The 25,353-nt window shown below is 42.2% G+C and overlaps 1 protein-coding gene across 3 annotated transcripts in view; it reads right to left on the reverse strand.

The window, feature by feature from the left end:
• Positions 1-25,353, reverse strand: part of slc4a11.L (solute carrier family 4 member 11 L homeolog) — a 92,731-nt gene that overhangs the window by 48,495 nt on the left and 18,883 nt on the right. For all 3 annotated transcript variants that reach the window (XM_041587115.1, XM_041587107.1, XM_041587111.1), the window contains exons 2-3: positions 14,319-14,372; positions 1,838-1,996 (exon numbers count right to left, since the gene is read on the reverse strand). In XM_041587115.1, the coding sequence (XP_041443049.1) occupies positions 1,838-1,996; positions 14,319-14,372 (213 nt within the window). The remainder of the gene's footprint in view (positions 1-1,837; positions 1,997-14,318; positions 14,373-25,353) is intronic.

The raw sequence follows: 25,353 nt of genomic DNA on the forward strand, positions 1-25,353 counted from the left end.
TCATGTGATTAAGGAAATTAGTATTTGGTTCAGCCAGGCACAAGGATTGGGCTGAATCTGAATCCTGCTGAAAAAGGCCGAAGCAAATCCTAGATTCGGTGTATTCCAAGTTACAACTGTACATAAAATATAGCTGCTTATGTATAGGGTAACTGAACCTGCGACAGGCAACATGTATAAAGTGGTAGTACAAATAACAGTCATCTAAAATGATGTTGCTTTTAAAATCTATTGTCCCTGTAACAAAATTCCTCGTTGCACAGGGACTTGACATTGGCAGCCCCTCGCTGAAACATCAAAGGGTTAGAAAGAGAAGTTAATAGAGTTGAAGCAACTCGGAGTATTGTGCTCAATAACAATAGGGCCCGGGCTTCCTCATATTAATGCTGCTCCCTTGGGTGTACATAATGCCTCATTCAGCCCCAGACCTGTTGCCGCTAGAAAGTGGTCTCTATGGGATTGTGAGGTTCCACCAGGCATTCTGGAAAGAAAACACGAGTCTAGCGAGATATACAAAATTCTGCTTATTATAGTGAATATGAAGGCTATAGTTACTGATCAATAATAAGCCATAACAGGTATTCTTTATTATAAAGGCCAAAATGTAATCCTAATTACACATATACTTGCAGCTTGCAACTCTAAATACCATACAGAGTAGAAGAGTAATTACCGTTTATCAGAAAGGGAAAACATCCAAAGAAATATGTACTAAATGCACTGAATCAGGGGTGAATACAGCCCTATGCTAGATAGTATGCCTCTCATAGAGCAATACCCACCTTCCAGCTCCTTTCCTATAGTCACAGGGCAGATATGGGGGCAGGGTACCATTATCAGGTGCCCAAGCAGAAACTGACATTTTAATGTTATTTAAAATAAATATCTTTTTATGGGCAGAGGGACCCGCTGAAGCTGTCCAGGTTATATGACCCCCCTTGCGTGCAATAACTGCTTTCTGCAGCGACAACAAAAAAAATCATATCCCAAATTCAACAATATGTGGAAAGCGTCCAATAATATGACCCTGCAGAGATACGGCTGACAAATTTAGCTCCGTGGTGTAGGATGTCAGGTCTTCTAACAGCGGACGCTCACTATCTGCCTTGGTCTCCTGGCTGCTATTGTATCCAAGTTGTTTGTTATGTCTCTTTCCAGCAGAGAGCGAAAGTCACAGATTGGCCAGACAAGTGATCCATTACTAGAGATAAGGAGCAAACTATCCCGGTGGCCTTAGGCTATACTTTAGAGTAGGAAAAGCCAGGGAAACTAGCATTTCTTGCTCTGGCATTCAAAAACTTAAATACCAAAACATTTTTTAACAACTTTAAGTACAGAATCTGGCTTCAACTGGGTGAATATAGTCCCAAGAGGGCTGCATGTTAGCTTCTGTTTAGATCGATTGTTTGCGCCATGGCCATACATGTAGAGATCCGCTTGTTTGGTGACCTCAACAAATGAGCGGATCTCTCCCCGAGTTGCCCACCTTGAAGTGGGCGACATCAGGCTGATCCAATTGTGGGCCCTAGGGCCCAATGATCAGCTCACAACGTTGGGCATTCAGTTTGTTTGGATCTGTAAACATTAAAGCACTGCCAACAGACCACTCATTACTCCTCATAAATATTGGGCCTCTACAATGTGTGTTTTAGGACTGTATGAAGGTGATCCACGGAGACTCACACCAAACAGCATGGGGCCCCCCTCCACAGACTAAGAATTGCTGCCACTGATCTGCCGAGAGAACAGCCGTTATACAGCAGCTTGTTTGGCTCACTAAACACTATAGTAAAGCCATTGTAGGCTGTGTTTGTAGGAGTGGAAGCAAGAGACTCACCTGTTGTACTCTGTGGCACTTCCAAATTGACATTGACAAAGAACCTGATGCTCTCCCCCGATACAATCGATGAGTGAACAGTGTCGAATAGCTCTTCTCCTCCGCCTCCTTCTTCTTCTTTGGGGTCACAGCCATCATCTGTGTCACACTTAAGGTAGCCTGAACACAAGCAAAAAAAAAAAAAACAAAAGTCAGAACCAAGTCCTCATATGCATCTCACAGACAAAAATGGCACTTGAGTTTCCATTTGTAGAGTACATATCTATACATCCCTATATGGAGGAATGCTGGGAGGGATACAGCTAATGAGGGGTGCAGAGATAATCAGCCCAGCATTGCAGAATACATTTCCTGCAAGTCCCTATATAAAGAGGAATGTTGGAAAGGATACACCTAATGTGGGGTGCAGAGATTCCAGAACAGCTCTGCACTGCGTCTCCCGTATGTAGCGCTATATAGAGTATAACTGGAGTATTTATTTTACGGGCCCTTGAAATCAAACACACAGTGCTATATGTCTTGCAATCATTTTAACCGGGCACTATTCGAAATAATGAGAACATTTTATGTTAAGCAGACCAAATTGCAGAATGATCAAAAGGGCCGATATGCACCGGTTATAAATGATCCAGGCAACTGAACAGCAAGCAGGAGAAATATGGGCAGAAATTGTTTTATAATTAAAGATCTCTCAGATTAGCTTAGAATGCAAAAGTCGCAGCGTAGGCGGTTTCCCTGCTGCACATGAAAACCTTTGCACAACGGACGGAAGTTTCGAGAGACTTCAAGTAACTTTTAATCAGAGGCTCATAAATGCGTTTGGGACATCACGAATCAGAACTAATCAGAGAACTACTACCAAAGAGGGCCCCTATAATAACAGATGTACCTTTAATTAACAAGTATGCAAAAACAAATGATTAGGACAGAGACACGCGCTGCTATTTCGGGAGATTAGTAGCCCTACAACAAATCGCTTATGTTTCGGAGATCATTCGCCCGAAGAAGAGTTTTTGTCTCTCGAAATAGCAGCGTGCGTCTCTGCCCTTAATGGAAGCATTTACCGACAGAAGGAGGTATTTTGCACAGGCGGCTCAGTATATAAACACAAACATCAAAATACATGTTCTGATACAACAGATGTGAGGTGTTGGGGATAACCAGCTTTGCTCCATTTTGTACAAATCAGATTGGGTTTGAAATGTGTGAGAAAGTTCTGATTATATTCAGCAAAGCTGTAGGTGTGCTGCTTAAAGGGATACTGTCATGGGAAAAAACCTTTTTCTGCACTGAAATCCATTTCTCAAAAGAGCAAACAGATTTTTTTATATTCAATTTTGAAATCTGACATGGGGCTAGACATATTGCCAATTTCCCAGCTGCCCCAAGTCATGTGACTTGTGCTCTGATAAACTTCAATCACTCTTTACTGCTGTACTGCAAGTTGGAGTGATATCACCCCCTCCCTTTTCCCCCCCTGCAGCCAAACAAAAGAACAATGGGAAGGTAACCAGATAACAGCTCCCTAACACAAGATAACAGCTGCCTGGTAGATCTAAGAACAACACTCAATAGTAAAAACCCATGTCTCACTGAGACACATTCAGTTACATTGAGATGGGAAAACAGCAGCCTGCCAGAAAGCATTTCTCTCCTAAAGTGCAGGCACAAGTCACATGACCAGGGGCAGCTGGGAAATTGACAAAATGTCTAGCCCCATGTCAGATTTCAAAATTAAATATAAAAAAATCTGTTTGCTCTTTTGAGAAATGGATTTCAGTGCAGAATTCTGCTGGAGTAGCACTATTAACTGGTTCATTTTGGAAAAAAATTTTTTTCCCATGACAGTATCCCTTTTAGGAAAGCCCCCTAACTTGCCTGGGCCAAGGGGGCCCTTGGTGTACCAGTTACCTTGCGCCTGCCATGATCCATTGTCCATTCTGTACTGCCTTTGCACTCCGGCTAATTACATGTAGATGAACAGGGAGGTTAATCTGATTAAAGATACACAGGCTGCCATTGCTAAATGTCCCTGTAGGAGCCGCTCACAATGATAAATCTGTGCTGGATCAGATATCATTGGAGAAAATTGTAAAATACAATTTATGTGGTAATTTGTGTGTTTTCTATCAAGTAACTGTAATTCCTGGTAACCATGTGACTTTTAGCCACCGCTACTAATAAAAGAATCCGTCTGCTCTTGTAGCACACACTGTTGCTTCACTCATCAGCTGCCATCATAATTTGTCTTTTATTTAATCAAAACCAGTCAGACTGCCCGAGGAGATCGGTATGTAACCGATAACGTATACCAATGCTGTATCAGAATCGCTTCCTATTGTCTGTAAATAATGCTCTTTTACATCTACTGCACTGAGCCACCATGTTGGGATGTTCTAGGTGGTCAGATCACATGACAGGAAATAAGGCGGGATCTTACCGTAAGAGGAAGGAATTTGCGAATCCAACACATTATTCTGTCCGTTCATTGGGCGATATAACCTAGCATGTGTGTAGGCACAGAGCTGCATTACCTAATGCACCCGATGTTTGTGAGCAAACTATAATAAATTGATGGCATCATGCAATGTCTATAGTTCTCATGAGCCAGGCTGAGAGCCATAACCAGCTCTTGAACACCCAAAAGCTGCCTACAGGGCTCCAACTGGAATACACTGTCCTTGGTACAAAGTGGTGTATATTCTGCACCTTACAATTAAGATACATACACAATACAGCTTGCCTTTTATCCCCAGGAAAGACTTTAGATGGCTACCTGACCCACTGGGGGACTATGTGTGTCAGAGGGTGATGTAGTTTATTTCCTACAAGCCCTAATTGTGTTACACGGCCATTGTAGCCGTCAAAGGGACAAGTAGCACAACAAGGGATGATTTAAAGGACCATTAGTTAAGAATGGAAATTAATTATGAACTGCCAGCAACCTGTTCTCTCAGGCCAAGTCTGGTCTCTTCCAGCAGCCGTGCACTAGTGGTTGGGCAGGTATTTACACATGCGACAAGTTTGCAACACACTGCCATGTGCACCACAGCATATTTAGGGCCCAACCATTGCCAAGAATTTTAGGAAGGTAATCTGTTAGCCCCTATACATTGCACCAATTTCATGATGCCATTTCATGCACATGATAAGTCACAGATGAGGCCGTTCATATTTATGAACGGCAACAACTTGATGGTTTTGGTTGCTCTTTCTTAGGCGAGCTTTCCCATCCTTGCTTGATCAGACAAAGATATTTAGGCAGTTGTGTAGTAGTGATGTGCGGGCCAGCCGGGTTCAGGCTGACCTCAAACCCCCCTTTCTGGGTTGCTGGCCTTACAATGCCGGCTTTCGAGTTCCGGGTTCAGACACGCCTGCGCGCCCAACCCCTTTTGTGACGTCATCGACGAGGCGGCGCGGGTCTATAAAAGGAACCTGGAAGTTGGGCGCAGGTCGAAGGAGGGCGGTTATTGGGCAGGTGCGGGTCGGGAAAAACCCGACCCACACTGTGTAGTACAGGTATGGGACTGGTTATCCAGAATGCTTGGGATCTGGGTTTTTCCGGATAAAGGGTCATTAATTAAACCCAATAGGATTATTTTGCTTCCAATAAGGATTAATTATATCTTAGCTGGGATCAAGTACAAGCTACTGTTTTATTATTACACAGAAAAAGGAAATCATTTTTAAAAATCTGAATGATTTGGTTAAAATGGAGCCTATGGGAGATGGCCATGACATAATCCAGAGCTTTCTGGTTAACGGTTTCGAATAACAGATCCCATACTTGTATAAAGGATTTTAAATGGCCACGGCCAAACTCTGCTTTCTGGATTTCATACCACCACGAGGACAGCCCTGACAATGATTTATGAAGCATAAATATTGACTGATCGGATCTCTTATGTAATAAATGGTGGGACGCTCGTCAGAGATGCAGGTAGCGAGCATCTCACTTTACATAGGACGAGCCCCTCGCTGCATGCTGCAATAAGCTGCTAACAGTACGTCTACCAGAAAATGACTGGCTTGTGTTTAGCTGCAAAATGCATTCTGCCAATTCCCTTCCTCTTCCCCAATACAGAGCCACAGCTGAGAGTGATTAAGGAACGGCCTCGTAAGGCTAAAGTAGGAAAGCGCAACATGCAGCCCCCAGCATGAACACTTGGAGTGTTTTCCCCTCCGCTTAAAAGGGTTGTTCACCTTTAAATTAACTTTTAGTACAATCTAGAGAGTGATATTCTGAGACAATTTACAATTTGTTTTCATTTTTTTTTATTATGTGTGGTTTTTGACTTTAGATTTTAATTCAGCAGCTCTCCAGTTTGCATTTTCGCCAATCTGGTTGGTAGGGTCCCAATTACCCTAGCAACCATGTATTGATTTAAATAAGAGATTGAAATATGAATAGGAGAGTAATATAAAGAAGCTATAATAATAAATGTGTAGCTTTAACAATATATTTGTTTTAGATGGGGGTCAGTAACTCCAATTTGAAAGCTAGAGAAGTCCGTAGAAGAAGTCAAATAATTCAAAAACTATAAAAAACAAAATAATAAAGGCCAGAATTAAGCATTCTAGAACATACTGAAAGTTAACTTAAAGGTGAACCACCCCTTTAACTTAAGCCACCCCAAGACTGAATGCTTTATTTTTGCACCTTCCTTAATCAGTAATGGTACATTGAACCCTAACAAGAAGATGACAATTTAAATAAAAAAACTGGACAATGGCTTAACAAAAGTTGAAAAGATTTCCAATAACGAAAAGGGAAAAAAAACCAGTCCGGCTGCAACTACTGTTTACACTAAATTTTAACGCCATGTCGGTATCTAAGTGCTTAGGCGGTGCCATAGTATCACACATGCTATATATACACAGCATATGATCTAATGCAAAGCACTTTTTGCTTTAGAATGTAAGGGAGGGGGTATATGTTTTCCTGGCGCCACCAGTTTCTAGAACAGAAAGCCCCATTCTCCTGTACTACCCAAGCACACAAACATGTGGCTTTAAAAAACGGTGAAATACAACTGTTCATTTATTAGATAAAATAACATGTTTTCCCCTAAACTGAACAACATGATTTTTGGGTCTGAAAATACATTACTCCTCCCCAAACCCTGCTCAGAAATAACATTGGAGTTATGGTCAGAATGAATTAGGTCCCCTTTTTAAAGGGAAACTAAAGCTCAAAATAAACAAATGACAAAAATGTTTCAGTAGATCTGTTCCCTTATACAGTTCAATGCATCTCATGAGAGTATACCATGCCTCTATAATGAGCTCATTAATTGCTTTGCTTCTCAGTTAAATATAAGAAGGATATTATAGTTTCATCATAAAAACTTTCTTGTTCCTGGCTGAGGATTCTGGGAGCGCCAGTTTACCAGTTAAATGTTATATCTACCGCTCTCCCGCCTCTTCACTTTCCTGCACTGGTGGTGTTGGCTCTCCATCGACCCGGCAAGGTCCCTTAGCAACAGTAGAAGATTCACCGATCCGCACACACACTCTATTTATCTGCAGTCGGGGACGTGCCCTCCACAATGATCAACGTTTCGGGGGGTTTCAACCTCCCTTCATCAAGAGTGCCAGTTTACCAGCAATCCTTGTTCTGCAGCAAATAAGCCCAAAATGTAACAGGGCTCAAGGAGTAGGGCGAGTTCAGGAAAGCTAAATTGAATCGGAGGTTTATTAGGAGCACGCGCTGAAACAAACAGGAAGCTATTAGGGATGTCAGCGCCTGTATATTAGGACACATGCCAAGTGCCACTGTTGTTATACCCAAATAAATCCCAGAAAGTGTAACCCACCACAATACCTTGCCCAAAATGATGCTTCCTGTGCCTTCAACTCCCCGCAGGCCTGTCCACTACCCTTTACTTGTCAACACAAAATAAAAATTCAGCATTCCGCCCCTCTCTGAGATAATTATCACTCCAGTTGGGGTCCCAGGACTGTGACCACAATTTCAGGACAATATTGCCTTTATTCTGTTCTCTGTAGGACTTGTACAAATAAATAAATAACCTAGATGTATTGTCCAAGTTCCGTCAGAGGATAAAAAATGAATAAATAATTACCCAATGCCAAGCAGAAACCGCCACAGTACCTTAAACCCGTAATTATTCTGATAATGGGGCATAATGAAAGCAAACACTGGCTGACATTATTGGTCAACTATAATTATGTAACAATGGAGAATGAGGGGATGAAGGTTCCCCTTTACATGAGCAAATACAAGTTCGGACATGAAGTCCCGGGTGTATTAAGCAATGTGTTGGGTAACACAACTATGTGCTGACTCTGTGCCAACGCGGACTGTGCGCTCAAGGGTGCAACAACAACTCCCTGTATTGTTCAGGGGACAATGTAGATCCTTTGTATAACAAAAAGAGGAAGAAGCACAACCCAAGATATGGAGCAGGCGCTGAGGGGAAAATCTAGCAGAGGCACAGGACAGTATTGCGAGCGTATAAAATGGGATAAAACATTCTATTCTCAGTATATCGTTGATACATATGGTTAAAGAAAATTTGAGTGTTCGTTAAAAATAATGATTTTTTTTATTTTCATAAAAAATATATTTATTTCCTTTGCATTTTAAGTGAATAACAAACTGTGCTTAGTACCAGGTAATATCTATGCTGCCATAGTTTGATGGACTATGAGCAAACTTAGGGACTGTTCCTGCTGAATTGTGCTTAGTACAGGGGAATACCTATGCTGCCATAGTTTTATGGGATCTCTCTGTACAGACTATGAGCAAACTTAGGGGCTGTTCCTGCTGAATTGTGCTTAGTACAGGGTAATACGTATGCTGCCATAGTTTTATGGGATCTCTCTGTACAGACTTTGAGCAAACTTGGGGACTGTTCCTGCTGAATTGTGCTTAGTACAGGGGAATACCTATGCTGCCATAGTTTTATGGGATCTCTCTGTACAGACTTTGAGCAAACTTGGGGACTGTTCCTGCTGAATTGTGCTTAGTACAGGGGAATACCTATACTGCCATAGTTTTATGGGATCTCTCTGTACAGACTATGAGCAAACTTAGGGGACTGTTCCTGCTGAATTGTGCTTAGTACAGGGGAATACCTATGCTGCCATAGTTTTATGGGGTCTCTGTACAGATTATGAGCAAATTTAGGGGACTGTTCCTGCTGAATTGTGCTTAGTACAGGGGAATACCTATGCTGCCATAGTTTTATGGGATCTCTCTGTACAGACTATGAGCAAATTTAGGGGGCTGTTCCTGCTGAATTATGCTTAGTACAGGGAATACCTATGCTGCCATAGTTTTATGGGGTCTCTCTGTACAGACTATGAGCAAACTTAGGGACTGTTCCTGCTGAATTGTGCTTAGTACAGGGGAATACCTATGCTGCCATAGTTTTATGGGATCTCTCTGTAGAGACTAAGAGCAAACTTAGGGACTGTTCCTGCTGAATTGTGCTTAGTACAGGGGAATACCTATGCTGCCATAGTTTTATGGGGTCTCTGTACAGATTATGAGCAAACTTAGGGGACTGTTCCTGCTGAATTGTGCTTAGTACAGGGGAATACTTATACTGCCATAGTTTTATGGGATCTCTCTGTACAGACTATGAGCAAACTTAGGGGACTGTTCCTGGCTGAATTGTGCTTAGTACAGGGGAATACCTATGCTGCCATAGTTTTATGGGTCTCTGTACAGATTATGAGCAAACTTAGGGGACTGTTCCTGCTGAATTGTGCTTAGTACAGGGGGATATACCTTATGCTGGCCAATAGTTTATGGGATCTCTCTGTACAGGCTATGAGCAATACTTAGGGGGCATGTTCCTGCCTGAATTATGGCTTAGTAGCAGGGATACCCTATGCTGCCATATGTTTTTTGGGGTCCCTCTGTACAGACTATGAGGCTAAACTTAGGGACTGTTCCTGCTGAAGTTGTGCTTAGTACAGGGGAATACCCATATGCCTGCCATAGTTTTATGGGATCTCTCTGTAGAGACTAAGAGGCAAACTTAGGGACCTGTTCCTGCCTGAATTGTGCCTTCAGTACAGGGGAATACCTATGCCTGCCATAGTTTTATGGGGTCTCTGTAGCCAGGGCTCTGAGCAAACTTAGGGGACTGGTTCCCTGCCCTGAATTGTGCTAGTACAGGGGAATACCTTGCTGCCATAGTTTTATGGGATCTCTGTACAGACTATGGCAAACTTAGGGGACTGTTCCTGCTGAATTGTGCTTAGTACAGGGGAATACCTATGCTGCCATAGTTTTATGGGATCTCTCTGTACAGACTATGAGCAAATTTAGGGACTGTTCCTGCTGAATTGTGCTTAGTACAGGGAATACCTATGCTGCCATAGTTTTATCGGATCTCTCTGTACAGATTATGCTGCCCTTTAATTGCAGGGATTCAGTCATGATTTTTATGGTGTAGTTTTAAAATGACATGGTTTACACTGCACATAATTCACTGTGCATACCATATAAAGTTTTATTCCTGAATCAACAAGTGCATATTTTTTTAGTTGTAATACAGGCGTGTAGGCCATATCAGGTCATTTTGCCTGGTCATGTGCTTTCAGAAAGAGCCAGCACTTTAGGATGGAACAGCTTTCTGGCAGGCTGTTGTTTCTCCTGCTCAATCTAACTGAAGGAGTAGCAGCAGAACCTGGATTTTTACTATGGAGTGCTGTTCTTAGATCTACCAGGGAGCCGTTATCTTGTTACCTAACCATTGTTCTGTTATTAGGCTGCTGATGGGGAAGGGAGGGGGTGATATCACTCCAACTTGAAGTGCAGCAGAAAAGAGTTCATCAGAGCATGACTGGGGGCACCTGGGAAACTGACAATATGTCTAGCCCCATGTCAGATTTCAAAATTAAATGGAAAAAAAAAAAAATTGAGTTTGCTCTTTTGAAAAATGGATTTCATTGCATAATTCTGCTGGAGCAGCACGATTAACAAAACAAACACGTTTTCCCGTGACAGAATTCCTTTAATTCCCATTCAAGGCGTCTACGAGTGTTATTATTATTGGCTTTATTTCGTTACAAAGAAGAATTAAAAAAAAAAAAATAATAATAATAAAAGTGGCACTGTAAAATGCAATTCACGGATAGGCCCAAAGACAGAGTGTGAAGGGTTATAAAACTACATATAGATCTTATGCGTTTATTTTAGTCCTCGTTGAAGGGGAGGCAGGAATGCCCATTAGATTATCCTTCTAGATATATATATACACATGTAATTCAATTTGCGACTTAACATGAAAGATGCGACTGCATTAAGTTTTCATATATGTGACGTCACAATGGGCTCAAACATCACTGCGTGTAAGAACATAATCAACGTAAACAGTGTCACAATTAGATTTAGTTATTCCAAATGCTCTTCCCCAGAGACTGTCATATTGCCTTTCATCTCTGGATACATCTGGTTAAAGTCACAACTTATATTAAGAATCCAAGGGGGGGACATAGGGTGCTGTATGCACCTGAGTGTAAACATCACAAATACGGATTACACGTGAAATTTTCCTTATGTCTAAATTAATGGCCTCTGAGGGAGTATCTTAAACTAAGAGTCGTTAAGATGCCCTCCAAGAAATTTTTCCCCAAGGAAGTAAGAGCCAACTGGTGTTCCCCTTTAAATGAACGTTTAATATGATGTAGAAAATGATATGCCAAAACAATTCACAATTGGGTTTAATTTTTTATTTTTGTGGATTTTGAGTTATGTTTTTATTTAGGTTGCTAGGGTCTAAATTACCATAGCAACCATGATTTGATAATGTGATAGACTAGAATATGAATAGGAGAGGGCCGGTTCATAAAAAAAAAAAAAAAAAAAAAAAAATGAGCAGTACAAAGTAGCAATAATAAATTTGTAGCCTTGTGGAGCATATTTTTTTGTATGGGTTCAGCGACTCCCATTTGAAAGCTGAAAAGTCAAAAGGAAAAGTCAAATAATTAGAAAAAACTATAAAAAATAATGAAGACCAATTGAAAAGTTGCTCAGAATTGGCCATCCTATAACATACTTAAAGGGATCCTGTCATCGGAAAACATGTTTTTTTTCAAAACACATCAGTTAATAGTGCTACCCCAGCAGAATTCTGCACTGAAATCCATTTCTCAAATGAGCAAACAGATTTTTTTATATTCACTTTTGAAATATGACATGGGGACAGACATTTTGTCAATTTCCCAGCTGCCCCTGGTCATGTGACTTGTACCTGCACTTTAGGTGAGAAATGCTTTCTGGCAGGCTGCTGTTTTTCCTTCTCAATGTAACTGAATGTGTCTCAGTGGGACATGGGTTTTTACTATTGAGTGTTGTTCTTAGATCTACCAGGCAGCTGTTATCTTGTGTTAGGGAGCTGTTATCTGGTTACCTTCCCATTGTTCTTTTGTTTGGCTGCTGGGAGGGAAAGGGAGGGGGTGATATCACTCCAACTTGCAGTACAGCAGTAAAGAGTGATTGAAGTTTATCAGTGGCTGTTTCCTGCACCATCTATGGCTGTTTCCTGCACCAAAGCATTATGGGCACATGAATTGGGGCAGCTGGGAAATTTACAAAATGTCTAGCCCCATGTCATATTTCAAAATTTCCCATGACAGTATCCCTTTAAAGTTAGCTTAAAGGGGTTGTTCACATTTGAGATAACGGTTAGTATGATGTAGAGAGTGATAATCTGAGACAATTTGCAATTGGTTTTCATTTTTAAATAGTAAAGGTTTTTGAGTTATTTACGTTTTAGTCTGCAGCTCTTTAATATGCATGTTAAGCAATCTGGGATATGAATAGGAGAGGCCGGAATATAAAGACGAGTAATAAAAATTAGCAATAACAATACATTTGTAGCCTTACAGAGCGTTTGTTTTTTAGAAGGGGTGAGAGCCCATTTGAAAACTGCCAAGAGTCAGAAGAAAAAAGACAAATAATTATAAAACTTTAAAAAACACACAGTGAAAACCAATTGAAAAGTTGCTTAGAATTGGCCATTCTATAACATACTTCAAGTTACTTTAAGGGGCCCATTTACTTAGCTCGAGTGAAGGAATAGAGGAAAAATAGTTCGAATTTCGAATGTTTTTTTTTGGCTACTTCGACCATCGAATGGGCTACTTCGACCTTTGAATCGAACGACACAGGAACGACATTATCCGGAAACCCGGTAGACTGGTGGTATGAAGATCCAAATTACAGAAAGATCTGTTATCCGGAAAACCCAAAGTCCCGAGCATTCTGGATAACAGGTCCCATACATGTACTAAGTAAAAACCTTTTTGAGCCTTAAAGGAGAACTAACCCATAAAAATGAAAGTGGCTAAAAATTTAATATTTCATATACTGAACTTATGGCACGAGGCTAAAGTTTGAGCTTGTCAATAGCAGCAATGATCCAGGACTTCAAACTGGTCACAGGGGGTCACCATCTTGGAAAGTGTCTGTGACACTCACATGCTCAGTGGGCTCTGATTGGCTGTTGAGAAGCTAAGCTTAGGGCTCGTCACTAATTATCCAGCAGAAAATGAGCTTCCCTGGCTGTACTATAAGCTGATGCTACAGGTTTGCTGATTATTAAATTCTGATGCTAATTGCACTGGTTTCTGTGCTGCCATGTAGTAATTATGTGTATTAATTACTAATCAGCCTTATATTGTGACATTTCTATTCTATGTGTACTGTATATTGTGAGTGGGTCCCTAAGCTCAGTAAGTGACAGCAGCACAGAGCATGTGCAGTGAATCAGCAGAAAAGAAGATGGGGAGCTACTGGGGCATCTTTGGAGACACAGATCTTTACTGCTAAAGGGCTGTGGTTGCCTTGGGCTGGTGCAGAAGCACAAAACATCATGTACAACATTTCTACCTACTTCTTTAGTTAGGCTTTAGTTCTCCTTTAAGGTGACCATAGACGCACAGATAATATCGTAGGAAACTGATTTTCGTACAAAATTCAGTGCGTGTATGGTGGGAGACAAAACGAGCCAACCAATATCGGCAGAAGACTTGGATATCGGTCGGCTCGTCGATCATCTGGAAAATTTTGATCAGGTGCCTTTGAAGGCATCCGAACACCGGCCATTGTTACTGCTGAATGGTCAGATACAGGTAGAATTCTATTGTTTCTATCTGACGATTCAGCTGTACATGTGTGTATTGAAATGAACGATCTTTCCTGGAAACATCATTTCCAGGAAAGATCGTAATTGTTAGGTTCTTGGAGCAGCAGGCAAGACTCTAGCTACAAAGTGGCTGAGGAAGTTGGGAGATATAGTTCAACAGCAACCCAATGGATAGCATCAAAACAGCTACAAATGTTCTGTTCTGGTTTAACAGTGGTTCCAGTAATGTACAGACAGTGTGGATCCCAGGTATCCACCCAATATACAATGTGCCCCAAGGTAAAAGCCTTTAGAATAAAGTTAGTACATAACCACACACAGCAGTGCAGGAACAGCATTTGCCGTGTACTCACCAGCTTCTTCCTGAAAGAAGAATCCATTCCTGGACATCGCTGGCGGGGGACTCTCTGTTGGGAAAGCAAAGAAAATGGTTAATTCTCAATCCAATGAAGCTTTTTATTTATAGGTGGGAGCGGTCATATGATTTGCCCACTAGACAATACAGCAGGAGGGTACAGCTTATTGTATGTACAGAGCATTCATTTTCTTTTATATTTGTAATTAACGGAGTAACTATAGCAACTAAGCAGCTACAGCAACAAATATGGTACTTACCAAACACACACTATTTATTAGATAACAAAATCCAAAAGTCTGGTCCCTGAACACAGAATACCACTGCATATACTCTAGTGGCCCTCAGAATCCCAGCCATAAAGCAGGACAGGACTGCTGCTTACAATGGGGATCAAATAGGATCTGTGCAGCCACTGGGACAGAATGCTCTGTTATACAGATAACTAGAATCTCAGCTGCCATAAAGCAGGACAGGACTGCTGCTTACAATGGGGATCAGATAGGATCTGTGCAGCCACTGGGACAGAATGTTCTGTTATACAGATAGCTAGAATCTCAGCTGCCATAAAGCAGGACAGGACTGCTGCTTACAATGGGGATCAGATAGGATCTGTGCAGTCACTGGGACAGAATGTTCTGTTATTCAGATACAGTAGCTAGAATCTCAGCTGCCATAAAGCAGGACAGGACTGCTGCTTACAATGGGGATCAGATAGGATCTGTGCAGCCACTGGGACAGAATGTTCTGTTATACAGATAGCTAGAATCTCAGCTGCCATAAAGCAGGACAGGACTGCTGCTTACAATGGGGATCAAATAGGATCTGTGCAGCCACTGGGACAGAATGCTCTGTTATACAGATAACTAGAATCTCAGCTGCCATAAAGCAGGACAGGACTGCTGCTTACAATGGGGATCAGATAGGATCTGTGCAGCCACTGGGACAGAATGTTCTGTTATACAGATAGCTAGAATCTCAGCTGCCATAAAGCAGGACAGGACTGCTGCTTACAATGGGGATCAGATAGGATCTGTGCAGCCACTGGGACAGAATGTTCTGTTATTCAGATACAGTAGCTAGAATCTCAGCTGCCATAAAGCAGGACAGGACTGCTGCTTACAATGGGGATCAGATAGGATCTGTGCAGCCACTGGGACAGAATGTTCTGTTATACAGATAGCTAGAATCTCAGCTGCCATAAAGCAGGGCAGGACTGCTGCTTACAATGGGGATCAGATAGGATCTGTGCAGCCACTGGGACAGAATGCTCTGTTATACAGATAGCTAGAATCTCAGCTGCCATAAAGCAGGACAGGACTGCTGCTTACAATGGGGATCAGATGGGATCTGTGCAGCCACTGGGACAGAATGTTCTGTTATACAGATAGCTAGAATCTCAGCTGCCATAAAGCAGGACAGGACTGCTGCTTACAATGGGGATCAGATAGGATCTGTGCAGCCACTGGGACAGAATGTTCTATTATACAGATAGCTAGAATCTCAGCTGCCATAAAGCAGGACAGGACTGCTGCTTACAATGGGGATCAGATAGGATCTGTGCAGCTACTGGGACAGAATGCTCTGTTATACAGATAGCTAGAATCTCAGCTGCCATAAAGCAGGTCAGGACTGCTGCTTACAATGGGGATCAGATAGAACCTGTGCAGCCACTGGGACAGAATGTTCTGTTATACAGATAGCTAGAATCTCAGCTGCCATAAAGCAGGACAGGACTGCTGCTTACAATGGGGATCAGATAGGATCTGTGCAGCCACTGGGACAGAATGCTCTGTTATACAGATAGCTAGAATCTCAGCTGCCATAAAGCAGGGCAGGGCTGCTGCTTACAATGGCGATTAGAAAGCTGTGCAGCTCTATTATACATAATTCAGAGCTGCATAATTAAATGTGTTATTAATATTGATGAGGATTGGCCAATGGGATTGAATGGACTCTGTGCCAGTACAATAGGATGAATCAGATTCTGGGCGCTGAGTAAATAATGGAATGATATTTGAGTTTGCAGACAAATGTAACGGATATCTAGACTGCCTGATAGGGCGGTTTCAGAAGGGACAGACAGGCAATTTTATATAATGGACCATTTGATCTGGGGCCAAAGTAAGCGACTTCAGTTTGATGTGAAAATGAACTGCGTCAGCAACAGGATCTGGGTTCAAATCCTGGCGAATCTACACACAGACACACGTGCGGTATGAACCTCAACACAATTTCTACATTTCTGTATCTGCAAGTGGCCTTGTTTGTGCTGAAAATGAGATGGGCACTCAGTAAAAAAAAATAAATAAAAAGTAGAATTCTTAATGTAAGACAAAACCCCCAAAGCCGTACATGTTTCAGGCTTCAGAAGCACAAATGATAAATTGGTGACAGGCATTCACACAACCACCAATAAGAAAACAGAGAAAAAACAGTCTTCGTTGTTGGTGATACTTTTGTTTCACACGTTAAGATACAAAAAACAAAAGGAGACGAATGTTTCTAGATATTTATTGTCATTCACTTTGATAGAGTCTCCTTTGGGTGATGTATCCTAGAGCATCACTTGGATTAAGTGCGATATTTATGACAGATTATTTCAGTAATGTTTGATATTTTTTCTTACGCATTATGTTTATATACATTTATGGAACCATTATCTGGAAAACCCGTTATCTGAAAAACTCCAAATTAGGGGAAGGCCATCTCCCATATTTATCCAAATAATTCATATATTTAAATATGATTTCCCTTTGCTCAGTAATAATAAAACAGTCGCTTGTACTTGATCCCAACGAAGATACAATTAATCCTTATTAGAGGCAAAACCAGCCTATCGGGTTTATTGTTTGTGATTTACTAGTGGACTTAAGGTATGAAGTTTAAGGAGAGATCCCTTACCAAGAAAACCTGAAGTCCTGAGCATTCTGGTTAACAGGTCCCATATCTGTAAAAATATGTAATGTACGGCCTCTTTAGGAAATGCTCTAAAGGTGTTTTATCTTTTACTTTTCTGCTGGTCTGTTCTTCACCCACTTTAGCCTTTGGAGCATGAAACGCGTAAGGCTGTTGGAATATTGTCAAACAGATTCTTGCTTTTTGGTGACCTGTGTGGATCTCAAGGTCCATCTAAACTTTTGCTTGTTCCCATTGCCGAGGGTCTGGGGATAGTGCACCAAGACTGTAAAATGTAGGGATTCACAGAATCCACTATTTTGGATTCGGTCGAACACCGATTCCTTCGCGAAAGATTCGGCTGGATACCGAACCAAATCTGAAATTGCATATGCAAATCAGGGGTGGGAAGGGGAAAACTTTTTTTACTTCCGTGTTTTGTGACAATAAGTCCCGCAATTTCCCTCCCGCCCCTAATTTGCATATGCAAATTAGGATTCAAATTAAGCTTGGCCGGGCAGATGGATTCGGCCGAATCCTGCTGAAAAAGGCCAAATCTCAAACCGAATACTGGATTTGGTGTATCCCTAATAAAACGATAACTACAACTGAACAAAGAAGGAGCCTAAGCAGCCTATGTTTTGAGTTTCTGGACCAGCCCACAGCAACCACTGCCCTTTAGCAATGAAAATTTGTGCCTTCAGAGATGCCATCTTCTGTTGGCCAATTTACAACAGAAAAGACCGTGGGCTACTGTCACTTACCTGAGCCAAGGACCAACTAATACAAAGCTTAGCTTCTCCTCAGCCCAGAGCACACTGAGCATGTGCAGTGCCACGGACACACAAAAGATGGACTATTAATATGGGAAGCTGCTACAGGAAATATCTACACAAATTCACATGCTTTACAAAGGGCAAGTTTCCCAATTAAAGGCTTATTAGATTAGGTATGACCAATTTATTTCCCCTTAGATCAAGGCTGGAGGCTTTTGTCAGTATTTCCTAATAAATATCTTTTCTCCAAATACCTGTCTGGCCTTGCACAGTCCTGTTCCATACAGGCGCACGGTTGTGTCAGCGATTAGACCCACGCAAAGCCAAAATCTGCCATGTGAATTTCTTACATTCCACGTGCTACCAGGGAGATATTAAATTCATATGCTTGGGGGCTTACAATAAACTCAACAGCCGACCTTTATTCCAGGATTAGGGATCAGAGCCGGCAGCCCCATAAAACCATAACAAAAATCACACATTCCCCAGATGCCCGAGACCTGGAAACAGGTGAAGGGCCGGGGGCATTTAATTAGTAAGAGTCCTGAGTAGCTTCTATCCAGAGGAACTACAACAATCTGTGCATCTACATTTTACTTAATGCCCATTCTTACACTGGGGGCCTGCAGTGTAAGTTCATGGGCAATTAAAATTCCATGGCAATATAAACTCAGTCAAAAATATACATACTGTATATACACAATCCCTAAACTACAATTCTCAACAGCAGCCTAGAGCACACTGAGCATGTGCAGTGCCACGGACACATCGAAGATGGACTAACAAGATCCAATCCAAGGTCTAAACCATTACTACTGTAGGGTTGCTGAACCTCTGGACTAGTACAATAAGTTCAGCATATAAAATAGCATTTTTAGCCACTCTTTAGCCACATTTAGGCTTCAATTTATATTATTTTTATATTATAGTGCTTAATTGTCCTTTAGCTTAAGAACGTTCTGCAATAAAGTCCATTAAATGAAGATGATGACAGTACCGGTTTATAGTCCTTTATTTATTAGGCTTTATAATAAACAGGAAGAAGCAGCATGGTAGCTCTTGCCCATTTCTATTAAAGGTTCACCTTTAAATTAACTTTTAGAATAATATACAGAGTAATATTCTGAGACAATTTGCAATTGGTTTTCATTTTTTATGGTTTTTGAGTTATTTAGCTTTTTATTCAGCAGCTCGCCAGTTTGCAATTTTACGGTCCAAATTATAGCGACCATTCATTGATTTGAATAAGAGACTGGAATATGAATAGAAGTGGCCCGGATAGAAAAACAAGTAATAAAAAGTAGCAATAACAATAGATTTATAGCCTTACAGAACTTTTTTTTTTTTTTTGATGGGGTCAGTGACCCACATTTCAAAGCTGGAAAGAAAATAAGGCAAATAAAGTTGCTTAGAAGTAGCCATTCTATAACATACTAAAAGTTAACTTTAAGGTGAACCATCTCTTTAAAGCAACCATGCAGAAGAGGAATGCGATGTAAACCCTGAAGAGCCAAACCACTGAAAAGTAAGTGCTGCGGTTAGGAGTCACTCCTGTGCCAGTCTGCACTGCAGCAGAGTCCGAATATCCCATCAGCAACTGCTGAATCAAACTGCCCACAGCCAACTGCAATGAGCCCAGCCAGGATATCAGCCGGCACATAAGACAGAGACTGCAGGAGTTGGGATAGAAGGAAAACATTGGGACTATGACTAGGGAGCAAATATTTGATGTAAAGCTGGCCATAGACTCAAAGATTCGCTCGTTTGGCGACATCACCAAGTGAGCGGATCTTTCCCCGATATGCCACTAACGGTATGGCTGTATCAGGGGTAATTCGAACGTTCGACCGTACGGCCGAACGATTGAATTACGATATGCCAAGTGGCTCAGACGGGTCGGTTAAAGATCAAACCTTCCCGGACGATATCGTGGCCAGATATCGATCGGGAAGACCCGTCGGAAGCCCCAATACATGGGCAGATAAGCTGTCAAATTGGTCCAAACGACCGATATCGGCAGCTTTATCTGCCCGTGTATGGCCACCTTTAAGAGTAGTGGGTGCAGAGAACATATGCTATAGTAGTAAGCTACACATTAGCATACCTGCCAACATTTTGGAAATAGAAAGAGGGACAAAAAGATGTGCCGCGTTGAGCGGTGAAATTTTTTGACCACGCCCACTTTGTGGCCACACCCCCTAATTACCAAGTTCATTTTCCAAAATTTGGCAGGTTATGAAAGTCTGAAAACATTTCTGTGGTTTTAATGTGTTATTACAGTTTTGCTAATGAAGGTGAATTGTCCTTTAAAGAAGAATTCAACCCTTTAGCAAAAAATATCCTACCCCCCACCCCACATAGGCCCACCCTCCCTCCCAGCCTAACTGCCCCCCGGGGAAATGCCACTAACTTTTCACTTACCCCTTGCCGCAGATTCGGGCATTGGAGTTCACCACAGCCATCTTCAGAGGAGTAAGTAAAACGTTAGGGGCATTTCCCCCGGGGGGGGGGAGGCAGTTAGGCAGGGGGCAGGAGGGAGGGTGGTCTACGTGGGGTGGGGGTGGTAGGGTTTTTTTGTTAAAGGGTTGAATTCTCCTTTAAGCTGCGAGTCACGGTTTCACCAAACGACCAGCTTATCTTAAATTGTTACAATTGTTTCTTTGCTTACCTGAAATTGTAACAAATGTATCCAAGTGCACCTGCCACGTATTCTGGGTTCTTTGCCAAAAGCCAATTGAGTTTTAGAAACTTTGTATCTTTTTCTGGCTGTTTAGTGCAGGAGATCAAAGAGAAAGTGGGGACATTTCAGTAACAATACGGGACTGAAGACTGAGCTGTCAAAATCGTTACTGTCCCACAAAAAACGGGACAGTTGGGAGGTATGTGTTAGACAGCCCTGATATAAAGAGTTATTGATGCATTGTTGCCTTACTACACACAAGCCAACCATTTCAGCTTTAAAATAAATAAATTTTTAAAAAAAAGAGAGAAACATCTCTAGTTGTCCCTGGTGGCACTCTCATGGGCTGCTGTACAACCAGCTGGATAAAACAGCATTATGAAGGCTATGATAGGATATCTTGATTCCCTTGGTTCTGAAGTTTAGTCAATACCCAGGCAGACTTTGGGGCATGCACCCAGGCTACTGGCAAGAGCTGAAAGTTATCCGAGGGAGATAATGGGCTATAATGTCCACACACAGGGTGACCAGTTCATCTCTAGAGATTAGATTGCCCAGTCTACCGGCCAATGAAACCCACAAACCTACCTCCAAGTGCTGAAACATCTATACAACCGGCATCTTGCTTATAAATGACACGACTGCAGCCATAAAAGTGTCTACTTTCCCTTATCATCGGCCATAGTAGGAAGCCGGCTATTGTATTTACTCAACCTCTTATCTGCTCCTAAACCAACAAGCGCAGATAAGACTGTGTTAATATGCCATTAAACATCTCCTATCGCTACCTGTGCCACCACTTATAGCCCTATTACCCAGCCTGTCCCACAATAACAAGCCTCGTAAAGAGAAAGCGACCGGATTCCAGATTGTGCCGCGGTTTATATTGGTTCTTCTTAGCGATTGCCGAAAGGAAATAGGATATATAATTAGATTCTGCTCCTCTGTTTGTACAAGGACTCATCCTTATCAATAAATCTGAAATATGTCTAGAGATGAGAAGGAATAAAGACAAGGATAAACCAGACCATCTGTAAACCTTGAGGTGGGCAATATCGGGCTGATCCGATCGTGGGCCCTAGGGCCCAACGATCCGATCCTATCGAATAGTAATGGGCGGTCAGATCACGGAACCGCATCTACGAATAGATGCGATTTTTCGTCCCATCCGATCGAGATCTGGCCGAAGAAGCCCATCGGGGGGCCCCATGCACGGGCCAATAAGCTGCGGACACGGTCTGTCGGCAGCTTTTATCGGCCCATGTATGGCCACCATTAGTCGCCTGGCGACTAATTGCCTCTTCTGCGGGGCGAGAATCTCCCCATACACAGAGATCTGCTCGTTTGGCGATGTCAGCAAACGAGCAGATCTCTCCCCGATATGCCCACCTTGAGGTGGGCAATATCGGGCTGATCCCTAGGGCCCAACAATCGGATCCTAACGAATAGCAATGGGCGGTCAGATCACGGGACCGCATCAACGAATAGATGCGATTTTTCGTCCCATCCGATCGAAATCTGGCCGACTTTCAGCCAGATCTTGATCGGTGAAGCCCGTCGGGGGGCCCCATACACGGGCCAATAAGCTGCGGACACGGTCTGTCGGCAGCTTTTATCGGCCCGTGTATGGCCACCTTTAGTTGCCTGGCGACTAATTGCCTCTTCTGCGGGGCGAGAATCTCCCCGAACTGCCTTCCCCCTGCTATAATGAGAAAACACCAGCGCCAATGTACTCATGAAGGCAACTTCGGGGGACTTCGGAAATCGAAGCACCGCAAGTGAATTGGCACTGGCGTTTTCTCATTATAGCAGGGGGAAGGCAGTTCTCCCCGAATCTGCCTGTGTGCTAGCTCACTAATGGCATACCTGCTTGTGTATCCTGTAGGTACAGGTATGGGACCTGTACCAGAATGCTCGGGACCTAGGGGTTTCCGGATAATGGACCTTATCGTAATTTGGATCTTCTACTAGAAAATAATGTCATTAAATAAAACATTAAATAAACCCAATAGGCTGGTTTTGCTTAAGGATTAATTATATTTTAGTTGGGATCAAGTACAAGCTACTGTTTTATTATTACAGAGAAAAAAGGAAATACTTTTAAAATATTCAAATTATTTGTATACAATAGGAGTCTATGGAAGATGGACTTTCTGTAATTCAGAGCTTTCTGCATAACAGGTTTCCATATCCCATATTCTGATCCCTAACAGGAGCAAACTAGGCATTCGGTTCATTAGAAAGAAATCCATTGCATCCATAATGTATGGTATTTTTTTATTATAGAGCGCGGTATTTTGTCTACGGTCGCATGTTCCATTCCACTGCGACTACAGTCAAAACAAAGTATTACAAGAAAAATATAAATTATCTCTCATTATTCCTGCACAGACAGACCCAGACTGGCAATCTGTGGGTTCTGGCAAATGCAAGATGGGCTGCTATAAGGTGCTAGTATTTTGTCAGTATTTAGTGGGCTGGTGGGGCTGATTGGGCCTCTGTGTACCTGAAATGCCAGAGCCTATTTTAATTCTCAGTCCGGACCAGTGCACAGAGACTGCCCAGCAATGCAATGTTCCTGCAGGACAGACCCTTGGCTAAAGAACTAATCTTACTACAGCAAAGAAACCGTGTAAGAAACACTCAGTTGGTCTGAAATATGAAATAGGGCTTTGGAATGGGCTTAAATATTGGCCTAAATATGCTGCAAATGTCTTTAGAGCCCTTAAGTGGCCATAGTTTCCCCAGGGAGTGAGCACAAAGTGTAACAACTTAACCACTATATTCCCTTATTACTAAGAATTTGCATCAGTTTATGTGTCACCCAAACACCAATCCCACCCCCACATGTGCATCTTGGCTGAATGCTGCATCAAATGTCACTTTATTTCCTTCTAAATAAATAATAATGACTGTAACACAAATTATATAATATTTCAGATGCTTATGCACATTACCTAACAATAAAGGGTCAGATCTGCTGCTTACAATGTGGGATCTGTGCAGCCACAGGGACAGAATGTTCTGTTATACAGATAGCTAGAATCTCAGCTGCCATAAAGCAGGACAGGACTTCTGCTTACAATGGGGATCAGATAGGATCTGTGCAGCCACAGGGACAGAATGCTCTGTTATACAGATAGCTAGAATCTCAGCTGCCATAAAGCAGGACAGGACTGCTGCTTACAATGGGGATCAGATAGGATCTGTGCAGCCACAGGGACAGAATGCTCTGTTATACAGATAGCTAGAATCTCAGCTGCCATAAAGCAGGACAGGACTGCTGCTTACAATGGGGATCAGATAGGATCTGTGCAGCCACTGGGACAGAATGCTCTGTTATACAGATAGCTAGAATCTCAGCTGCCATAAAGCAGGACAGGACTGCTGCTTACAATGGGGATCAGATAGGATCTGTGCAGCCACTGGGACAGAATGCTCTGTTATACAGATAGCTAGAATCTCAGCTGCCATAAAGCAGGGCAGGACTGCTGCTTACAATGGGGATCAGATAGGATCTGTGCAGCCACAGGGACAGAATGTTCTGTTATACAGATAGCTAGAATCTCAGCTGCCATAAAGCAGGGCAGGACTGCTGCTTACAATGGGGATCAGATAGGATCTGTGCAGTCACTGGGACAGAATGCTCTGTTATACAGATAGCTAGAATCTCAGCTGCCATAAAGCAGGACAGGACTGCTGCTTACAATGGGGATCAGATAGGATCTGTGCAGCCACTGGGACAGAATGTTCTGTTATACAGATAGCTAGAATCTCAGCTGCCATAAAGCAGGGTGTGCAGACACACACAGAGCCCCCCCCCCAAATAAAATGTATTTATTAATGTTGCCTTTACTATTTACAAATATCATAAGTTTACAGGGTGTGGCTGAACTATAACTCTAAGCATAGGAGGTTAACACCTGTTACACAGCAGCAGGTTGGTGAACCCTGGTATAAAGTTACTCCTGCTGCTGCCTGTAATGAAAAAAAGCCTTGCAGAGCCATTTAATGGAGCCAGCGCTCCTGCACTTGGCCAATTTCCACAGACAATGTCTCCCTCAAGTGTTACATCGCAGAGACAGATGGAGAGTGAGCCACAGTTACGATAGTCAATGCGAATGCCAGAGTCCCAGGGACTCTCTGCTGCACTAGGATTTGCAGCATGTACCTTCCATAATGAATAAAGGGGAAGTTCAACACGAGTGCACGAATAGCAGCAGAATTTCTGGAACAAGAGTTCTGCACCCCTCACCGATACCCCACCTGCAACAGTCAATGTATATAATTCAGCCACCTAATAATGTGTCACTCTGCATTCACACACCCCGTTCTCACTCTAACCAGCTTTGTAACCCCACGCTCAAAGGGTACGATGTGATTGTACTAAACATCAAATACATTTATCCTAAGGATCCACAGCCAAAAAACCACACTCTTCTCTATATCAGCATCTTTCAGGAACCCAACAAAATTATTATTTCTATGACATTTATAAGCGGCTCAGTGGCACAGCACGTATTAAAGATCCAAGCAGGCTGCACCCAGCAAGAATATATGAATATATATACATTCTGGATAACAGGTCCCATACCTGTGTATGTGTGTATATGTGTATATATATATATATATATTGACAGCGTTCAATGGACATTGATTACAGGTAATGCTAGAATGCA

This window comes from Xenopus laevis, chromosome 1L, assembly GCF_017654675.1.
Source record: "Xenopus laevis strain J_2021 chromosome 1L, Xenopus_laevis_v10.1, whole genome shotgun sequence".
NCBI classification, from domain to species: domain Eukaryota; kingdom Metazoa; phylum Chordata; class Amphibia; order Anura; family Pipidae; genus Xenopus; species Xenopus laevis.